This window comes from Sebastes fasciatus, chromosome 5 (genome assembly GCF_043250625.1).
Source record: "Sebastes fasciatus isolate fSebFas1 chromosome 5, fSebFas1.pri, whole genome shotgun sequence".
Lineage (NCBI taxonomy): Eukaryota > Metazoa > Chordata > Actinopteri > Perciformes > Sebastidae > Sebastes > Sebastes fasciatus.
Window position 1 is genome coordinate 27,700,014 of NC_133799.1, and position 22,988 is coordinate 27,723,001.

The 22,988-nt window shown below is 40.2% G+C and overlaps 1 protein-coding gene across 1 annotated transcript in view; it reads left to right on the plus strand.

The window, feature by feature from the left end:
• Window positions 1-22,988, plus strand: part of gmds (GDP-mannose 4,6-dehydratase) — a 191,215-nt gene that overhangs the window by 14,279 nt on the left and 153,948 nt on the right. Inside the window, exons 3-4 of the mRNA XM_074636264.1 lie at window positions 2,024-2,111; window positions 4,261-4,370. Of these exons, the coding sequence (XP_074492365.1) occupies window positions 2,024-2,111; window positions 4,261-4,370 (198 nt within the window). The remainder of the gene's footprint in view (window positions 1-2,023; window positions 2,112-4,260; window positions 4,371-22,988) is intronic.

The following is a 22,988-nucleotide window of genomic DNA, read 5'->3' on the forward strand; positions in this document are numbered from 1 at the left end:
AAAGTGACTATACATACAGTACATCACACTTGCATAAACATACGTGTCACACCAGTGCACATTGTGTTTTCCTGACAGTAGCTGTATGACTTCATTTCCCCTCAGATGTGCAGCAGCAGCACACACACACACACACACACACACACACACACACACACACACACACACACACACACACACACACACACACACACACAAACACAAACACACACCTTCATCCCAGCATGCCTGGTCAGCTTCGCCATCTGCCGCCCACCTCAGAGACAGCAGGCAGGAAGTGGACTGGTTGGGGATGCTGCATGTGGAGGGGGTGGTGGGGTGGCATTAAAGAGGAGCACACACAGGCAAGCAGGAAGTGCACAGTGAATAAAGGAAGTGAGGTCAGGGCACAGCGTCCTCCCACTAATGGACTCCCCTCGGATCAGGTTCTGTTATCTTCTCTGAGCAGAGCTTCCTCACACGTCCCCCCCCTCAGAACACAGAGTACAGATCACAGATCACAGGCAGCATTAAAAACACACGGAGCCATGAGAGACAAAATATTGTTATATCAACTTGTGCAATAAAAAAATACTGTGCTGGTCCAAATATCTTCCAAAGAAACGCAATAAATCAAAGCACGCTGTATCATATTTGACATGTTGTCACATTTGAAGAAAAACACTAAACTGTAAATCCAAATTAATTTATAAAAAAAACATCAAAAAACAGACTATAGCTAAACAGTACATCTAAATTCAGAGACAGACGAAGAGTGTTCATGACATCGTGACATTTATAACAAAACGTTAGATGAGCCCAGAAAAAACACTGGCTTATATTAGATGGCAAGATGAAATGTGCCTGTTTTTATGTATTGCAAAATGAAAGCATCATATTTTATTACCAAGTTGACTCAGTTTAGTAGGAGCCTGCATCTCAATGCAGAACCAGTTCAGTTTGATCCACTGAGAATAATGTGATTTTTAAGTATAAAATCATCTAAATCAACTGAACCCATCTGATATAAACTGGATCTCCACCAGTGACTATGATGCCCTTTGTTCACTCAAAGCGGCAACCTCCGGTGCTGAGAAATGTCGCCAACGCTGATCTGCCAATCCCCAGAGACCCCCATGTTAAAAGCCTGACTTTACAGCTGAAATAAACATGTTTACAGCCCCGTACAAAAAACGGTTTTGGACTCTAAAGCTAGTACTCTTGTTCATGACAACTGTACGGGGGCTGCATTTTTATATAACTCACCCGTTTAACTTATATTAAGTCTTAAAGTTCGGCATAATGAGGGCGTTGCTGCTTTCAGTGACCGGTGGGTGCTCTGCTCTGCTGCGTCACCCGGGCCCGCCTCAGCTCCACAGATGAGCCACCTCTTTGGTCATTTTTGGATTAGCTGTGAGTTAGGCTGTCATCACTGCCTAGATGGCGACGGCCAGAGCCACCCACTTTGAGCATCACATCGGCTCTTCAGAAACCTATGGGTGACGTCACGGAGACTACGTCCATATTTTATACAGTCTATGGTTCCCCCATACAAATTCAATAGGGGCAGGATTTTCCTGATGATTTGATGTGTAGAATAGCTCTCTGCTTTGTATTATTTTTACCTTACAGTGTTTTGTTGACCAAGAATGTTTTTTTGGATCTGTATGATATAATCAAGGCACGTATCGAGAATCAAAACAAGCGGCAGTTGTCGCCACGGTGCTTCAGAGGATATTTGCATACAATTTTTCTCAGCTCCCTCAGTCCTGATGATGGTCAACTTTTGACATTGGCTTCTCCAGTCAGTACGTGTAAACGTCGCAATAACTCAACTATCCCCTAAAGCTGCTTCACAGTAAAAGCTATGATCAGCGATATTTCCTTCAGTGGGAGCTGCACTACGTTGGACAATATGAAAGTGGTCTACAAAGCTAACCAAGCATGGTAGCGTTTGTAGTAATGTTAAAACTGAAATGGTGTAAGTAATTAGTGTCAAATATAAGAAATATGGAATTATAAATCCTGTCTCCTTTTCTCACAGGTTCATGGTATTTTGCGTCGCTCCAGCTCCTTCAACACGGGTCGCATTGAGCATCTTTACCAGAACCCACAGACGCACACGGAAGGCAGTAAGTATCCTCGACCGCCCCCTAGTGGCTGGCTGCAGTACAGCTCATGAACCCCGCCCCCTCCATGTTAGTGGATGGGACATGGGCCAAACTAAAAAATCAAAGTGCATGTCAAATAAATTCTACAGAAAATATACAAATATTTTCATTTATTTTGAAAAATAGAAACATTCAACACACAAATACTGACATATTATCAATGAATAAATAACACAAATGCTCCATCATAAGACTCTGACCTGTTGATAATTCCTGAACTACGCTGTAGCTTTTGCTCGTTTATACAGGGCAGGCACAACAGACTGGCACACATGTGAAGGCCCATTGTAGCGGGGCTCAAGCACTTTGACCATATGCTTTAATTCGGTATTGTCTACGAGCGAGTGTGGTCGCATACACGCAGCGATAAACATTCTAAAATGACAAACCATCTCGACTCAATTCGCAATAGGCCTTATCTATAAATCGTGAGAAGAGCGAATTTGTGTGTAAATGAACGATCCAGACCATTTTTACCGCCATTTCCGCACCAACTTATATCATCTTGAATAGGTAAACCAGTCAAAGAGATACATTTCGTTCAGCTCTTTTCTTTGGAATTCCTCCCATTCGCAAAAACCCCTCACCACCAACCTATAGATGTTAAACTATATATAAGTATAAACACAGGCAGTGTATATTTATATTCAAGCTCTAGGACAGGACAGTATGAATGAGCGCTTGGTACTTTAAAAACTTTGAAGAAGAACACTTCCTCTAGACTGCAGAAAAGGAATTGCAGTTACACATGTGATGACCCCTCTCTCTGTTCCTCTCCACAGAAAACGGCACACCACGTACGGGTTTGGTTATTTTGCCGTGACTTTACTGATTGGGGTCCTCTTTGGGTTTGGTCTGGTCCTAACCTGCATCTTTTCTTGCTCAGGTGGTAGATTAGCATCTGGAACACCTGTGGCGCCCAGTGTGTTCCTAGGTTACATCAAGGTTATTAAATGAAGGCTGAGTCACGGCCTCTGACCTCATGGGAGCTGTGAGGTATGACACATGCGCAGTGTAACTGGAGCTGTGATGTTGGAGGGTTACAGCAGACGGCGCTAGAAATAATGGGATGGTGTCTGCTCAGATGCTCTTTGGGTTTGCGCGACCTGACAGAACTTTTTCGGACGAAAAATAGCAAGTCTCCTCTCTCACACCAGATCTAGATCTAGTAACGACATGCAGATTAATTTAATTTATTACACAGCTTTGTTGAATACACTACATATTCTGATTGGTCAATTACAACATTCTACGGTCTGTTATGTCCAATAGCAGACCCTTGCTATGGACGTAGTTTTGATCTCTGAGGACCATTTTTATTTCAAATTATTGATTTCTTAAGTAAGTAGCCATGTAATAATATAATGTACAGCGAGACCCCGACACCCCAGGGTGATGCTGCGGAGGGATCCTGCATCGCCCTGAATGGGGTTTAGTTCGCAACAATGACCAGCTCGCTGTACATTATCCCTTTTTGATTTTTCGTATAGAATATATTCTGACCCAAGGCAGACTGCAGACACCTCAGTGAAATGAATCAATCATCCCCATGTTCTGTGATCGTGCTCCAGCTATAGGAGCCTTTCAGCAAGTGCAGACCAGATATTACTGCGCATGTGTTTTACCCCAATGACATGACGTTGTGACTTCTCCTCTTTTTAGCCTCCTTGGGTTACATAAGTCCTGGCTACAGTCTAATTACTCTTTCTGCTCCTCTCGCCAGAAAAACCTTGTTCTGGTGTAGTTATGTTGCCTGAGTTTACCGTCATGCTTTGCCTTACAAGACCCACACCTACCTGCATGAGTGAAGGCACTCATGCACATCACACACCAATGATTTCAACACCCCATGTTGTGACTATTCAATTTGGGACTTTAATTTGGTTCAATTTGGCTTGATTTGATTTAATAAGATATACTTGATTGTGGTGTGTCTCCCTTTTGTTGCGGCCAGGTCGTAACACACCAGAACATCGTTGACTTATAGATGGCTAGGAGCCAACTTTGATCAATGGGGCACACATTTTTAGATTTGGCTAATATGTGGATTACCAATAAGCTTGAATTACTGTGAGTTCGTCACTGTTTGTTTGTCCCCCCTCTTTGTTAGACATGAAGCTGCATTACGGCGATCTGACTGACAGCACGTGCCTGGTGAAGATCATCAACCAGGTGAAGCCCACAGAGATCTACAACCTGGGTGCTCAGAGTCATGTCAAGGTAATGTGACCCCACAAACACTTCTCCAACTGTCATTGGTCTTTAGTCTCTAACTCACTGTGTTCCTCCAAATGAAGGCCACTTTTCAGATAAACATAGTTAACTTACTTCCCATTCCCTGGAATCACTGCACTGCACATGGGTTTGTTTTGAAGAGCCAGATGATGGAAAAGTGCTGATGACAGTGAACAGGAGTAAAGGATACGGTTGTGTGTGACTTCCAAAGTAAAACTGGTTTCTGTTTTGTGCCATGGAGCTCTTGAGCCTTGTCACTATAAACAGATTTCACAGTGAAATCTGACCTGATAACTCACAATGTTAAAGGTCACATATTATGCTCATTTCCAGGTTCATAGATGTATTTTAATGTTGCACTAGAACATGTTTACATGCTGCAATGTTCAAAAAACCCTTTATTCTTCTCATACTGCAGCCTGAGTCTGCCTGCCTCAGAGCCTAATTCAGCCTCTGTCTGAAAACCACTGATTCACAGCCTGTCTCCTCCCACTCTGCTCTGATTGGTCAGCGTTTTCTGTCAATCAAACTTCCTCAACAACAACAGCGTCACCCTCCCCCTCCCTCCCGGAGAAGCTCTGGAGAGAGGAGTGGAGGGAGAGGCAGCTAGAATAGAGCTTATAAACCACTTTAAAGTTTATAAACCAGAAACTTCACCCAGCGCACGTTACCGGAGGAATCTGATCAGAAATCGGCGACACATGATGAACATCTGCGGTCCAGATTCCAGGTTTTCCTGACGGTTTCTCTCAGGTAAATAATACTATTTATAGCTCTGTTAGTTAACTCAGTGTTTACCTCATGCATCAACTCTGTAAACCGTAAACATACACTCTGTTTTACGTCTGTCTTTACAGATCCATCTGTGAGAAATGACCGACAGAATCATCCCAGAGGAGAGCAGATAGCTGAAAGCAGATGGGAGATACAGAGCTAACCCGTTAGCATGTAGTTACATGCTAACGGGTTAGCTACATGCTACCGCTATGAGACGGTGTGTAAACACAGCGACCATCAGGGTGGAAAATAGAAGATGTGAAACAGTAGTCAGTTCATTATTTCTGCTAAAAGATAAATGTATGGAAGATCAGAGTAATGGTATATTATTTACAGTAGTAGCTGTCTCTGTGTTACCATGACTACAGACCACCGGAGCTTAGCTTACCATAGTTTACCAGAGCTGAAGACTTTCTCCTGTACCATGTTAACATAACTAACTAACAGGTGAGATGATTACAAATGCTGTGAATAATTAATATTGTCATCTGTCAACTCAAATAAAGTTTGACTGTGAAACAGAAATGTGTTGTGTTGCTTACAAGTCACTATTTACTACCTGTACTCTGCTACATGCATGACATCAAATATATATAATATATAAATATCATCTGTTTAAACAGTGTAATTACATAAAGCCTTTGTGAAAGAACATGTTATATTTAGATGATGGGAGTACATGAAGCCTGTTCTGCTGGTTCTTGCAGACTTTGCTCAAGTTAGGTTGAGGAGGAGAGACAGTGACGCGCTGTGGGGCGGGGTCAGCTACTGAAGGTTCTCTCTGGTTCGACCAGGAAACCCTTACATGGCTTGCATTTCTCTAATGACGTCAGAAGAGAAGGAAAAAAAGCGATTTTTTTTTTCTGCACCCATTTCCGGACAAACGGAGGAGGAGAAAAAGAGAGAGGATGGTCTTTTATGATACTATGGTGGCCTGTAGACACACTGGGGACAGATATTGATGTTTAAAAGACATGGAAAAGTGCATTTTGCATAATAGGTGACCTTTAAAAGAGATGGTGGTAGAGGTTGCTAAACATTTTAGGTGATGATCTGGTTTGACTGATTTGTACTCATCACAGTAAACATTTATTTTAGTTTTATGTAGGTTTTATTTAGATAATGGGTTTTTGAGCATGGGCTGTTATAATAGTTTTCCTTATTGCTGCATTCAAGGACATTCTAAACCGGGAAATTTGAGATTCAGTTATTTAGTTAGTTTGGTTCAGGTGTGTTATGCTAGTAGTAGTAGTAGTAGCCTAGAGCGGCGAGCCTCAAGTAAAGAGGAGTGTGCTTTGGATTTCATTATAGCGTCTAGTTAATGTGAAAACCTACTTGTCTATTAAAATTGTTATTTGTCAAGTCAAGTGTTATTTGCTACACATCATTAGATCAGTTAGATTCTCCACAATTTAATCATTCAGTTCATTTTATGGAAAACATGAGCACCAAAGTAATAATTCATTCAGATTTACTGGCTTAGTAAATAAAGCTTTTATTTTTACATTCAAAGCTTTTATTGAGTTTTTTTCCGAATGGATATTTGAATGTCTGCTGTCATATTTTATGATGTCATCACCCTAAAAAATAGGGAAAATATGATTTTTGTTATTGTGGTTTATGATGCTGATAGATTGCTGCTAGACTGCCCGGGTAATTCAGACTGTGCCTCCTGTTGTGTGCGGCAAGCGGCGGACAGTTTTTTGACAGCAGTGAAAAGTTTTAAACGCCAACAAATATGGATTGGAGCATAATATTTAGTTGAAAATGATTTCATTGATTTTTTGTTCAATACATTTTGACTTTGGACTTAGGACTGAGACAATTACAGAGACGAGGATTGAGCGGTGCGTCGCTGGCTGTGTGTGTGTGTGTGTGTGTGAGCGAGAAGTGGACTATTGCATGCAATGTTTCTGTAAATTATTAATTATAATAATTGAGCTTGAGCTTGAACTGAACCGGTTTTGTTCAGTGATTGAAGCAAATAAAATCCCGGGCTATTAACTTCAGTTTCAGGGTATGTCGGTACTGACTGCTGCTGTGAATGGTTAACAGCAGATGATGTTAAAAATGGGCTCTCAGTTCTGGGAAGTGAGCAGATCGTGCGGAGGACGCTGGAGCTGATGGGACAGGAAGTAATGTTTTCTTGGATGGGTCAGTCTGTGCCACAATGTCCCTTTTGTCTCAGAGCTCCGCGGTGATCCCAGGAGATCCCTCGGCGCCGCGCCGCACCCCCCTCCCCTCCTCCTCCTGCCCTCCACACCGGGATCTGACACACAGTCTCCAGGCAGCACTGATCCTCCTTCACCATGGCGGTTTGGGTGGGATACGGAGCCAAGAGCTTAGTCAGATCATAGATAATAAGGCCATTTGTAATGTGAACATGAGACGCTGCTTTTCAATAGTAGTAGTTTCTTTATTGAATCCAACCACATTTGGATGAAATTGGTACTATTTCATCATTCAGTTCAACTTAGTTTGTTTCCAGTCTTTGAATCTCATGTTAAAACTGGAAGAGCAACGTCAGCCTGCACATCTCTGTGGTGTAGTGAGCTTTGCTGAATTCATTAATTCAGTAAATCAATGGTAAACATATGAATTATATTTCCAATGATCTATTAATCCCTTTTCTCAGTTATAATGAAAAAAAAAATCTTGGTTTCGGTTTAAAAAATCTGAATCACTTTTCTTCAATATCATATTGAAACTAGTAAGAAAGCTTACTTTAATCACTTTTTTGGCACTTTTAGGCAGAAAAACACCAAAACAAGCTGACAGTCAAACATGTTTTGCCTGATAAAGTAGTTGATTTACACATCCAGCAACCACGGAGCAACTTTATCATTCATTTGGAGACGTGTTTGTATCCACCTGATGAATTTAAGTCCAATATTCACTCTTTTAGCTCTGGTTTGGTCTCCACCAACTCCTGAGAAAAGTATCTCATTCTTCTCTAACTTTATCCGTCTGCTGTTTGGTGCTGGCCAGGTAGAGTACAATGGGTTTGTCAGAGCTTGTTTGCTGAAAACAGCTGTCTGCTGCTGCCGGTAGAAAACAAACTCTTGATGATAAACTAATCGTTTAAGTTAGTTTTTTAGTGTAAATGTTCCAGATTTTCTGGTTCCAGCTTCTCCAATGTGAGGATTTACTGCTTTTCCCTATTTTATTGCATCGTAAGTTGAATATCTTTAGGTTTTGGGCTTTTGGTTGGACAAAAAAAGACGGTTGAAGACGTCACCATGGACAGCATAATGATCGATAATGAAAATGATTCTCAGTTGCAGCCTAAGATGAGAGCCTTGAGACTGAATCATGTAGCAAATGTGATGTAAAACCAAAACTATGAGCTAAATAAAGCTAAAGATTCAATTGATGCCTTGTTAGTATAAAAATACATTACAAAAATTACAATTAAAAATTAAAATTACATTTTATTTGAGGTGTTAAGTTTACAACAACTTTATTCTCAGTCCATGTAAAGGGTATTTGTCATTGTTTTCATTTTTTTATAGGCTTGACAAGAGGATAAAGATAAGGTAAGCCTTTATTGATCCCCAGCAGGGAAATTTGGGTGTTGCAGTAGCACAAGGGAAGAAATAAGTACAGTTTCATAGAGAAAGGTAAAAATAAAATAATTAGAAGTCTATAAAATAATAGTAGAATAAAAAAAAAAACTATAAAAGAGCAATTCAACTCCAAATTGCAGTGCAAGCAGTATACAAACAGTACCCATGACCAGTTGTACTTGAACTATTACTGCAATACTGTCTCAGTCAGAGTAACATAGTTGTGTGTAGCAATTAACAATGGATTGAAAAAATATTGATTACTCACTGATAATTGTTTGCTGATGCTCTTAAAGCATAAATGTGGGACTAAGAATGAAGAAAGTGGAAAGACAAAAAAAGGACTGAAGGAAGACAGACAGACAGACAAAGAAAGTGTGAGAATGAATGAGAAGGGAGGTGAACGATGACTCCTCTCTCCACATCCTCTGTGGTCAGAGGCCGGGACTCTGCTCCCACCTCCCACATGGTAGATCATCCTCAGGCCACACACACACTCTGAGTGACAGAACATCCCTCTACCTGTACGAGGCTCTGCTGTGTTTATTTGTTTCCACACCAATAAACCCCACTCTGGTAGCTCCTCACCACATGCTGCCCGCTCTGAACAGCTGAGCCGGACTCAGGATTACTGGCAGCAGCGGTGTGGAGCAATTTCCAGTCTGTCCCACCACCACATAGGAAAAGATCACTCACACCGGCTACTCAGCATCTCTCTCTCTCTTCCTTCCCATCAGCCCTCTCCCCGCTCCCACCGTCTCACAGGGAATCCCTCCTGAGTTGTTTGAGTTGTAGATGGGGTGTCTGTGTGTGTGTGTGGGTGCTGGTTTCCGCTGTAGAGAGTCATCACTGAGAACAGAGTGAAGGTTATGTTCTAATGCTGCAGGGGCGGAGGTGGACAGGGAATAGTGGACGGACACTGGAGGGCCAGAGAGGCAGCCAGCTGCAGTATCAAAAGACCAGCGCACATTATGTCTTTTCTACGGAACTGTAACAGCAGAAGAGTTGATCAGTTTGATCTTTGTGCTCATGGCGTCTTTCCTTAAAGCAATATTCCGCCATAGGAAAGATGGCTAAAAGAGTTTGTAAAAAGTAAAACCTTTCTGGTGGATAGTTTATTACAGTGCTCCGCATTAACTCAACTAGTATAAGCTATGGATTGTAACCAATTAAGTGATTGAGTGCGTACTTAAAAGCCCTGAAGATTAATAGAGAGGAAGAGTCTACAGTCACACCATCAGCTGTACTTGTGGTGTGATGCACAGTGATGTTTTGAGCTGAATGCTAACGTCAGATAATTGATAACTGATACATGTTAACTTGCTGGTGTTTGTTAACCATGTTCACCACTTTATTTTAGCTTGCTAACACTTGCTAAATTATTACTAAACACAAAGTAGAGCTGAGGCTGATGAGAATGTTCGGTCATAAACCGAAGTACTGGACAAAGTAAAGTTTTGATCTGCTGGTGTCAGAGGATCACCAAAGTCATTTGGATTCGTCCTGTGCTGGGCACCTTGGATATCTGAACCAATCCATCTGTCGTTTCATTTAAAGGCAAAACTTTCAACCTCATGGCGGTGCTAGAGGGAAAGTCAGAGAATCACCGAAGTCAAAAGGCTAAAAATGAAACTGCAATATCCACATACAAACTTACTTATATCTACAAGGGGGATGTAGTCCTAGAACCTCTCCTGTCTGGCGGTGCTAGGGCTGGGCAATATATCGATATTATATTGATATCGTGATATGAGATTAGATATCGTCGTATCGTATATGGCATAAGTGTTGTTTTTTCCTGGTTTTAAAGGCTACATTACAGTAAAGTGATGTGATTTTCTGAACTTACCAGACTGTTCTAGTTGTTCTGTCTGCCTTTACCCACTTAGTCATTATATTCACATTACTGATAATTATTTTCAAAAAGCTCAACACTTCATCGCAATATTGATATTGCGGTATTTGGTCAAAAATATTGTGCTATCGCTATTTGATTTTCTCCAAATCGCAATGTCCTAGCCCCCAGATTATACTGTATATTGATTCAACTAAGCTTCTATGTATGACCAACTTATAAAGCTGAGCCATTTTTATCTAACACATAATGCTAACCATTTTGTTAAGCAGTGCTACATAGAAACGTAGGAAGCACCAAGGTTACCTAATAGTAAACTGCAAAGTTTGCCTCTCCCAGTTTACTTTGCAGTTTGTACAAACCAACCACAGCCACAGCTTCATCCAGAACTTCTGATGTGTCACGTTGTCTTTTTTCTGGTCAGAAACTTTTACGAATGCTAGTTTGAGTGAGTGTGTGACTTTTGCGGTCAGTTGGGACTCCTGTATTAGTGAAGGAAGTGTGTGTAGTTTGTGGGCTTCAATTACAAAAAGAGCTGGTCAAAACCCTAATTTTTTGTCGGTGTCTCCAGATTGGAAAATTGAATGTGTTTTGCTTTATATAGTGCATTGTTAGCTTGTAGCAGGTAGTGCTAAAAATAAGAAACATCAAAAACATATGTATGGTTGAATTTAATATCTTTGTTTTTACTATTTAATATACAGTAGCTGCAACGATTAGTAGACTAATCGATTAGTTGATCAACAGAAAAATAATCGCCAACTATTTTGATAATTGATTAATCATTAAAGTCATTTTTTATGCAAAAATGGAAGCCTCTCAAATATGGACATTTCCTGCTCTTTGGGTTTTGGAATGGCAAATCAGACATTGAAAGACATCACCTTGGACTTTAAGAAACTGGGATGAACATTTTTCACCATTTTGTGACATTTTATAGACCAAATGATGAATTGATTAATCTAGAAAATAATCTGCAGATTAATAGATAATGAAAATGATCATTAGCTGCAGCCCTATACTGTTGAACAGGTTTACTGACCGAATAGAAAAAGAGAAACCAACCTCCTCAATACTGTAGCATTAATTCATGAATTATGCATCTTTATAATAATAATAATATTTTGGAAATCGCACAGGTTAAATATGCATGAACAACGGACCCGAAATGGGGAAGTGCTTACAGGCCGCAAACGGTAATCTATTCTGCGTCTGAGGGTTCAACACGACCCCATTGTGTTCTCCCACTGAAGCGCTTCACAGGAAAGCCACGAACAAAACCCCTCACCATCGCTCTCTATGTGCGAGTTCTCCCACCTGCAGCTGTCGCAGCAGACGCACAGGGAGACGGGCTGAATTATTAACACAACTCGCTCGTAACAGGGAGAAAGACATGACTGGGAGGAGTGGGAGGGAGGGGGTGAGGAGACAGAGAAGGTGGAAAGAGTTTTGGGAGAGAGGGTGAGAGGGTGAGAGGGTATCTATAATGAAGCAGCAGAAGGTTTTCCACTTCATTGTGTTTGATGGCTTTTGAAGACAAAAGTGCAGATTGCATCCAGGAGACAGACTTCCTTCATCTATATCCTTCATTATCCATATCCGAATTCCTCCTCAGAAGGACTTATCATCATCCTATTATCTTCTTACAGCTCTCTCTCTCTCCGCTACCCTTTGGTCTCTCCCCCATCCGGGTTTGCAGAAGCTCCCACGCCAGAGACACACACACAGGATTTAACACGCCTGTTGTTCCCCTCAAAGCTCGGCGCTGTTTGCTCGGCGTGTTGATGCGTTTATAGGCCTGAAGCAGCTATTGTGCAGCCTGCCAGCGGTTTACTCTCACAGGCGGTAATACCACTACTTACTACAGTTTGTGGGCATGTTATGCAATCCTTGTAACGTGTCAGTAGTGTTGTTTTGACTCCCTGTGTGTCATCCAGTAGTGTGTGTGATATGTGCGTAGGAGATGTTGTAGTGGGTTTAGACTGCTCAGTTTCCTGCCGTATTAGCCCTCCTAACTGTTGAGGATGCATTTTTAAATGCAACACTTGCCAATTCTGCTCCAAAAAAAAGCATAACTTTGCTTTCTGGTGAAAACCATGTATTTCCAAATTTGGTGATTTTTGTTTTCAGATAAACTGAAGCATTAAATGCTGGGGTTGGGATTATTCATCTGAGGCTAATAAAACGCTCTCTATTGGATAAAGTAAAAAATGTACTGATATTAAAAAGGACAGCGACAATAAATCCCAAGATTTTCCTGCTTCTCAGGCCAATAGGACTGTTTAAAGACTCATTGGATTATGTAAGAAATGCAGTGTCAGAAAGATTAAAACAAGAAATGGAGAGATAACATTGTTATTGAACATGCCTATACTGCTGCCTATAGCTGAATAAAACTTAAAAAAAACAACTTTAGATTGTCTCAGACGATCTAGTTTAAAACAAAACAGTTTTTGTTTGTTCTTAAAAAGTTGACATTTTGGGGAGACATGTTTTTCACAGGACAGCGAGGACAGTTATGCAAATACCAATTTTCCTATTTGTTAGGCTAACCCTTTTAAATGCCATCAGATTACCTTAAAACTGCATTGTCGACAAGCTGTAGTTTATCATAAAACCATAAAAAGCTGACATTTTGGAGAAACATGGCTTTCACAGTACAGTGCCAAAAAATGTTTCAAACACCAATCCCCTGCTTCTTATCTAAAAAAAAAACTTTTAAAAAACCCTTAGTATCTCAAGAATGCATTGTCACAGTTCTTAAAACAAGACCTCTTCTCGTTACTTCATGAAAAGCTCACATTTTGGAAGTATATGCTTTACATCAGAAAAAAAACACACAAAATTGATGAAGGCTGAGAGATGTAAAGGATGCTAAAACACCCTGTAAAAACCCATCAAACTATCTCAAACATAGTTTTCACAGACAGTGCAGGGTTCAATGTTGCCTGGTCGGGCAAGTGGGACAGAAATCTTTTTGCCAAAAGTACATTTTTACTTGCCCCTATACAAATTGTATTTGTTTGCGGTTATCAAATAACAACAAAGACCAAAGTTAATAGTCATGTTTAACCTTTATTTAAATAAATTAATCTGGAGTTTCACTCACATCCTCTAATGCCACCCAACTAATCTCCTGTTCCCAGGATATTTGAAATGCTTGCTTGCGCTTCAGCTCATAAACTTTGTTTCTTTTCTTTACCCGCCTCCATTCTCTCATGAGTGCCGGATCGGTACATGTGCAACTCTCAACAGAGATGAGAAGGAAGCGAGATGGCTCATTCCTTAGCTACTCCCATCATCAGCTCTGGAAAAACGATGTGTTTAATTCTTTTTTTACCACTTGCCCTATCATGCAAGTGAGTTGCTTGATTTATTACATTTTAATTGCCCCGGGCAAGCGGGCAATCCTAATTGTCGAGCCCTGCAGTGATAATTATTTTGTAAACACCGATTCTCCTTTCCTTCCAATTGTAAAAATAAATTGATTTTGTTTTTCTCAACAAAAAAAACATTGTCACAAAGCTCAAAATAAGACTGCTTTTCCAAAATTAAGGAAAAGCTGAAATGTTTGAAAGCTGAAAGAGGAACAGTTTTAATAGGACAGCAATGATCATTTCGGAAATGGCAATTCTTCATTCTCCTGCTTTTCGGGCTACAAACCTTTTAGATTATCTCTAAAAGTTCATTGATACAAACAAGATTTTTGCTTAGGTTTGGAGGAACCAGGTTTTCACAGGACAGCGTCAAACCCCTCAGTGAATGATGAGCGGTCTGGTGTCTGTAACAGCCCATTGGCCAGTTTACTCACTCTCTGATTGGTGTTTATATTAATCCCGTCCAATCAGCCCTCGGTGGCACGCTTGCTGCGGTCGTGCGTATCTCACTGGGATAAAAACTCGCCTGGAACCAAACTAGCACATTCCCCAGTGAAGCATGTGTTTTCTGTCTCTGAGGACTCATTAGCTGCATGTGTGCGGTTAGTGTGTATTTAAGGTGCCATGTTTTCCATTGTTTTAAAATTGCCGTTCAGGATCAGAATCGTGGTGGTTTTGGCCAAATGGAGATGCATAGTATAATCTCTGAGCCCACATTTTCTCATGCGTCCTCCCGCCTATTGAATGAGCAGAAACAGGGACGGTGTTGCGTTGGTGGCCTGGTAGTCAGCGGTCAGAATAGCTCCCTGAGCAGGCCAATCCTTGTTTGGAAAGGTTAGGCCTTCGTACGAGGCAGCCCGCCTGGCCCGGATCGAAAGTGAACTTTAAGCTTAAGAATAGCCTCTTTTGTGCCAAGAGAAACACGTCTGCACTTTCCCCGTTCAGAGTCAGGGAATGTTTTGTGGTTGTGCTTTGTGGGTCAGATCCGTTGCTCCACTCATGAGTCAGTTCTTTTTCTGTTTTCCAGAAAAAGTTGTAACACATGGAAACATGCAGTTTGAGAAAGGAGGAGGCGAGGGGGGGTTGAGGTTTGTTAAGTAAATACACTGAGTCAATAAATAGTATCAAAAAGCTAAATATGATTGCATTTAAGTCTGTATCTTAAATCAAACCCCAAATATTCCAGATCAACTGTCTTGTTTCGTGTGACATACAAAAGCCAAAGTCAACAGTGCAGATGTAGTTTCACCTGTGATTTATAGATGGCAGCAGTGAGCCGCTGTGGACGACTCCCCTGACAGTTACAGCCACGACTGTAGTCAGGTATTACACAGCAGTCAGGTCAGGGGAATCAAAAGTACTCAGGTGGGTTTATAGGATTCAGCTTTATTATAAGAAATCAATCAACAACAATAATCATTAGAAAAATGAACACAAATAATTCAGGCATTTAATCTAAATAAAGATGATTATATTAGTCAAACAACAACAGTTTTGATAATAGATTAAGTCATTGATCAAGAAAAAATGCAAAATATTCAGTGGTTCCAGCTTCTCAGATGTGAGGATTTGCTGCTTTTCTCTGTTTCATATTATTGTAAATTTAAATTTAGAGGATGCAGCTTTATCAGAAGTAATCCAGTTTAAACTGCTTTTGTAGTATGAAAGAACGAAACAAAAATAAGTAATTTTATGATTTTTTTATCGATAAATTCATAGTAATGTGCTGGTTCCAGCTTCTCAAGTCTGAGATTTTTCTGCTTTTCCCTGACTCATGTGACGGTAAACTGAATATTTTAGGATTTTGGACTGTTGACCGGACAAAAACAAGATATTTAAAAATGTCAGCTTGAGCTCTGGGAACTTGTGATGAACATTTCATCGTTTTCTAGTAATAATACAAATACTTAAACATTTTATTCAAAGAGCACTTTTCAAAGTACTCAAAGACACCTCACTCAAATTAAAATGATCGTATAAAACAACACACTCACTATGAATATACAACACACAACATTTCTGACATTTTATAGACAAAATGTTCTAATAGTTGATTATTTGAAAAGTAACTGACAGAGTAATTGCTGAGGAAAACAATCCTTTCTCTACTTGATATAAAAAAAGTGTAGAATTTAAATTATTAGTTGATAAACTGATCAGTTGATTCACAGAAAATCAATCTGCAACAATTTTGACAATTGATTATTTTTCATTATTTATTTTTCCCAAAAAAGCTAAACTTTCTCCAACTCCAGCCTCTCCAACTTGTAGATTTGCTACTTGTCTTAACTTGTCATATGTGGGAATAAATGGAATAGTTGTGGTTTTGGACAGATTTTTGAAGTTGCCATATTGGGCTCTGGAAAACAAAAAATGGCATTTTTTCCAGAATTTTGACATTTTATAGACAAAACAATTTTCTTTCTTATTATTTCTTATTCAAGACAATAATCAGCAGATTAATTTGTTATGCAAATAATTGTTACAGCCCTACAATAGTGTGTCTCTGTGGTTTTAATGATGGAAGCATTTGTTTCAGACGTCAGGTCTGGATGAGGCCCTCTGCAGGTCAGTCTGTCACATTACAGCTCCTCTATGAGACGGAGGCATGGCTCAGGGTTACGAATGAGTAAAAAGTAGAAATAAATAAAGGAAAAAAGAATAAGAAAAGATTGGAAAGTTAGACAAAGAAGAGATCAGAACTGGTAAAATGGTGCCACTGAGGAAACTATTGTTGTATTTTAGTTTAGTATCACTGTTTTCCTATCTGCTACATCATCCCTCAGTCTCTCCCCCTCTATTTTTCCTCCTACCTCTTACTGCACGTCCTATATTCCATTTTTACGTCTGCGGTGAGTGACTGACAGTAGCCCGTAGCGTGTTTGTCGGTACGATAACTTACCACAATAAACACACAAAGCTGGGATGGTGTGCTTAATTAGTTTGGTGTAGCTGGTAAGAGAGGAGAGCTGAGGTGAGGAGACACCGGTAACCAGGGATTACACTAAATATTTATCAAACTCATCAATCTTCCTGTTGCTATGTCCTCCAGGGAGACATTTGGCAATAATAATCAGCTTCATAGCTTCATACTGGATGTTCTGTAATGATTTATGTGCAGCTCTGCTGGTTGTGTGATCAGTGAACATGTCATGACATTCTTCATCAGCTAATTCCAATAATCTGCTTTTGTGTGAAAGTGCTGCATGAAAATACTTTTTTTTTCGTGATGAATAGACCTAACCTATCATTAGAGTCTAAGCTCTTGTGGTATTTAGTATTTATTATATCTATAAATATCTCTATCTATATCTACATAAATACTTTGCCAAAAGTGAGGTTTGAGCCATCAAATAGCATCATGAACTAGAAACGTTTGGACTAACAGAACCAGACAATTTTTAAAAAAAGATGTAACCAACGACAAAATATGTAATGACAGCACTTCCACTGTAAAACTAACTCATTTAATTAACTTAACTAATTTTTTTTTTTATCATTAACTCAATGTCCAGTTAAAATGTCTAGTTATCACATTCAGAATGTGATATGTGCATTTGTATACAAGTGTCACAGATGAGTTGTATGGTCTCCACTCATTAAAATGATAATATTGTAATCCATGATGAAAGTACAGTAGCTGATTTCATCTTTATGAATCAGAACTGATCCTTGTTTAACAGTACAGCAAAAAATTTAATGATCGGGCATCGTGGTGCACAATGAATCAGGCTTTACAAGTAAAAAAACAACAACTGGAAATCACGCTTAACTGTAGCAACTCTTGTCAATCTAACTAAACAGTTCTGTTAAGGTGACTCAGTGAGTTTTACCCCGGCTGGTCTCATACACCGCTCGTAGCTATACCTACAAAAAGTAATGCAATGCAATTCGTATATATATCATTAAATCAATTCATATGTAATCCACGTAATCGTGAACCAGGAAGTATAAAGAGCTACAAGCGTCACATAGGGAGACGGTCAGGTCGGAGGAGTGGGTCAAAAAACATCGGACTTCCGCCCAGAAGACCGGCGTTTGTGTCCCATGTGAAACAAGAAGTCAACTTTGATTTATGTGTCACGTAACTTCGGTACTTAAGTTACGCCCAAACCACGATCTTTTCCTAAACCTAACAAAGTTGTTTCCTGTGAAGATGGAAGTTTATTTTGAAAAGCCTGTCTGCACGTAACGAGCAGAGACTGACACGTGTTGCTGGACATTTTTAGAAAAACACACGAAAAATGAAGAACTTTTTGTAAGACATACGAACCGTTGTATGAGAATACGTTGGTTTTACCTTACAGCAACTGTCAACCCCCTCCTATTTTTATGTTAAAACAATGTAACGTGTTTCTTTCAGCCGGGGAGTATCCTTCAGGCTGATGTAAATATCACAATACCCAATATCACACCGCATATATGATCTTTTTTTGTTTTGTCTGTTCATATGTTTCCATTTCTATTGCTCTTTTAGTAATGACGGCTATATCAGGTCAGCTAGAGTTATGTGTGGACTTTGTAGTGTACACATGTGTAAAATGCAAATAGGAATACAGTATGTGAATGCATTGTCAATATAATTCATTAGCAGTACGTGATTATACGCAACAGTTGTTTTTTTATGGCTTGTGGTTGCTTTTCAGCCGAATGTGACTGTTAAAATTAGATTTTGAAGTAATAAAAAACCTTCACTTTAACTGAATAGCCATCACAGATATTCCCCACTCCTTCAGTGGTTGCCTTTGATATTAAAATGAGCACATCTGTCACCGTTTCAAACGGTTTGCCATGATATTTCAGTTTATTTCTGTAGTTTGGATGATTTGGATATTCTCTGCAGTGCTTAATATAGCCACTCACTGTTGGGTTTGGTTTTGCTATTGACATTGTGGCTTCACTGATGGCCTCTTATGCTTCAGCTGCAGCTGTAATATTGAGGCAACTGCACCCGAAGGTAACGTATATCTACAGTTTGTGTTTGCTATAAGCTTCAAGCGTGTGCGCTTTGTTTTAATTTAGCATCAGTTAGCGTTGTGCTTCCAGTAAAAGGAGAGTAAATTACACCTGTGTGAACACACCGTTCAGTCTAAATGAGTTTACACAATGAACATGGAGACAGCTCAGTTGACAGAGAGATTTGGCGGTATTGGTGTTTTTCTCGAGCACACATAGTGGTGTTTGCATAGACATCGTATCATGTGTACAAAGGGACTCACTGACTGTATACACACGGCTTAGTGAAGATGCGCAAAGAGATCTGTGCATTTCATTGGTCTGTTTTCACTTGTTTGTATCCAGCGGCGGCTACCAAACTGCACCTTTATTATTTCATGAAGAAATAATATCTCTTTTCGGCTGTCATCAGCGCAGCTTCTTAATTACACCGTATCCCCAAAACACCCACACTCGGCGGTGACACACAGTGAAAAGATGCAGTCTCGCTCAATCCTTCCATAAGTGACATAAGCTCATTACTCACAGTAAACACTGTTGCTAATCTGTGAACACAAGTCCTGACTGCTGCTGCCCACTCTCTGCTGTGTGCTCACACCCTCGGAGATACAACACACACACACACACACCAACACTTCCCCTGCTAATGGCATGTTTGTGTAATACAGCAGTGTGTTTGGATTTCTTCTTCCGAGCGTGGCCTGCAGTCAAATCCCGGTCTCGCTATTGTTTTCTAACTGTTTCGAAAAGAAAACGATGACTCCAATTGGGGATGAAAGGCAGGGGCGGTGTAATTGTTATTTCACAATCTATAAATTCCCTTTTAAGAGTGTCATAATCTGTAATCATTCCAAAAAGCACTATTATTTTGGTTAACAACATGCGTGGGTGCACTCCATGTTCTCCCCTTTTTAATGTCTGTTGGGTAATTCGAGGATCGCAATCTATTTACAAAATCCCTCCGTAATGAGCTCTGATCTCACTTGTTTCATATAATGATGATCAGGGGAACAAAAACAAGAGGAGGAGAGTTTGAATCGAGGTTAGAGATGAGTTACGGCGTTAGACACTAATCTAGATGAGTGTAATTGTTTTAGTCTTTTGTTGACTTAATGAAGATGTTATTCTACAGTGTGGAATTTGTTTTTTATCTGTGGCTTCTTTGTGTGTGTGTAGGCTGCTGGCTTTGCCAGTGTGTGTGTGTTTTTAATTGCAGCTTTAAATCAGGCTGTCATACCTGTATGAAGGGATGGGCCACTCTTACCTTGTCTGCTGTCAAGCCAAACAAACAGGCCTTTATTCTCAGAGAGTGAGATGTTCAGGTACAATAACCAGCGAGCACAGCTGCTCAATGCGCTATTCATCAGCAGTGAGCATGATGTGCTCTCTTCACATTGCTTTGTTTTGACTCCAACACGTGATATTTTTGGGATCAAATCATGTGCCTCGGTGTCCTCAAGTGTCCTCCAGTGTCCTCAAGTGTCCTCCAGTGCTCCTCATGACATCTGCAAGATTTCACAGACTGGAGGAAAACGACCAATCAGAGCCGAGCTGGAGCCTTGCCGTCACTGAGCAGCTGTCAATCACTCACAAACTCCGATCAAACGATTAAACTAGTCAGCGCTGATTAAATATGAATCAATATTCTGTTACTGTGATGCCTATTGCTCGCCTCTAATGTTTTCAGAATCATCTTGCTGTAAAATGAGAAAGTTTGTGACCCTGTCAGCCATGTTGAGATCAGTTGAGGAAATACCAAGCACCGCCCACGAGCCGGAGCAAACTTTCTCATTTTACTCTCATTTTACAAGTTGTAAAATCCTGATTACTGTGGATGTGGCCCACAGCGAGCGTTCCAGTTCATACCAAAGATGTTGGATGGGGTTGAGGTCAGGGCAAGAGTTTAATTGACAGATTGTTCATACAATCACCTGCCAAGTATTTTTTGAAAGGGCCTGCCCTTTTCCAAACTGTTTCCAATGACGGGGGTTCATAAACTGTTGACACAAAGTTGGAAGCACACTATTAAATATCGTCTAAAATATCATTATAATCTGTAGCATTAAGATTTGTCTTACTTGGGACTAACAGGCCAAAAGTACACAAAACACTATATTGCCAAAAATGTCCATACACACTACTTATATGGGCCATATAGTACTTATGAACAAAACTATATGAATACTGGTTCAAATGTGTATTAAACGTATGAAAATGAAACATCATGCCCCTCTTATTCATGTATGAATCAGGAGGTGAGTGTCTGGTCACACACATGGCCAGTATACCGGCACCTTCTGTCCAGCAGTTTTGATGCTGCCAGATGTATGAGTGGCAAATAGAAAAAATGATCATTAATCAAACTATCTGCACTCGTTCATTGTTTCTCTTTCGGCCTTCCTGCCTCGGGCTGTTTTGCCTCTCACTTTTTCCATCTTAGCAACGGGGGGAAATTTAGATATTCTTCTTTTTAAAGCTAGGGTAGGCAATTTATTTTTGAAGGATTGTTTTTGTTTTATTTGTTGCAATTCTCTTTACATCCCGATAGCAATCAATAAATCAAATGATCTCACTAAAAAAAAAGAAAAACAAATCTGGGCTGCAATAAGCTCGTCCATTGATTTCGTTCGACCCACGTGACATGATTGGACGAGCTACCTGCCTGAGTGGCTTTGGAGGGAGGCCTGAAGGGAGGGGCTGGGATTTTTTGGGGTTTGATGCTTTCAAAATCAAGCTTACTCTTGCTGGCTTTTTCCAAAGTTGCCTACCCCAGCTTTAAGTGTCTCAGGATCCTTCAAAGGTGAAAAAGGTGTCTATGAGAGTGTTGCTCCTCGCCCTCAGGCTGCTGTAGGATGGTAGTTTAGATCGTGATTACTCCTCCTTATTATCATTATTAGCACATATATCAGCAGCAGTGACGAGAAACGTCTCCGGCAGTGTGAGAAGCTGCAAAGTGTGATAAATGGCTCCTGCTCTGTCATTTGGGAACGCTGATTCTGTCACTGAGAATAATGGTTTCCAGTTTTCCACGGTACCATCCATCATCGGCGCTGGCGTCTGGCGGGGAAGGTTAGGCGGACGGAGCGACGGGGAGAGAGGCTGACGGACATGCGAGGCAGACGAGCACCGAACTGTCAAAGACACGGCCAACTTCCAACTGTTGACTTAAAGCTTGTAACCTCTCGGTCTCCCTGAGCTCATCCTGCAGATAGATTCCAGTATTTGTTTTTGTTCGAATCCAACCTGGTTTCATCATCATTATCTCATAAATCAGCAGGCGGTGGCGTAATCATTAAACATAAAGATAAACTGATCCGAGGTTATCTGTAGGGCTGCACTTAATTATTTCTTTATCAAGTAATCTCTTGATTATTTTTACAAATAATTGTAATAGTGCCCGACCGATACTAGGTTTTTGAAATCAATGCTGTATTTCTATTTTAGTTAAATAATGTTTTATTTAAAAATTTTTTTTTTTAACAAAAGACACAATATGGGCGTTTTGACAAGGATCACTTAATTTCTGACATTTTACAGTTGAAAAATAAACCTGTTGGTGCTCTCTGGTACACATTTATATGATGGTGACACAGTCTCCAAATTAACTCAAACATTGAGACTGAAAATTCATTGTTAACATTGGATATTGACATTTTAGTAGCTGTTCTGGAGCATTTAATCATATCAAGAATACACTTTCATCTGTACTGCAATTTCTTTAATGCCAATATGTCCGTGATCAACTAATATTGTCAAATATTGGCCTGCTTATTTATTAGTTGGGTACTAAATTGTAACAAAATAACACAGTTCAGTTTATAAAATGTCAGAAAATAGTGCCCAACACTGCCCATCACAAGTTCCCAGAGCCCAAAGGGTTGTCTTCAAATTGCGTGTTTTGTTCAGAAACAGACCAAAACCCAAATATATTCACAGAAACACAACCAATACTCACATGTGAGGGGCTGGAACCATAGACTGTATATAAGAAGTGGACGTAGTCACCGTGATGTCACCCATTGATTTGTGGACTGCCGTTTTGAAGCCTCGAGTCCGGCATTTTGGCCGTAGC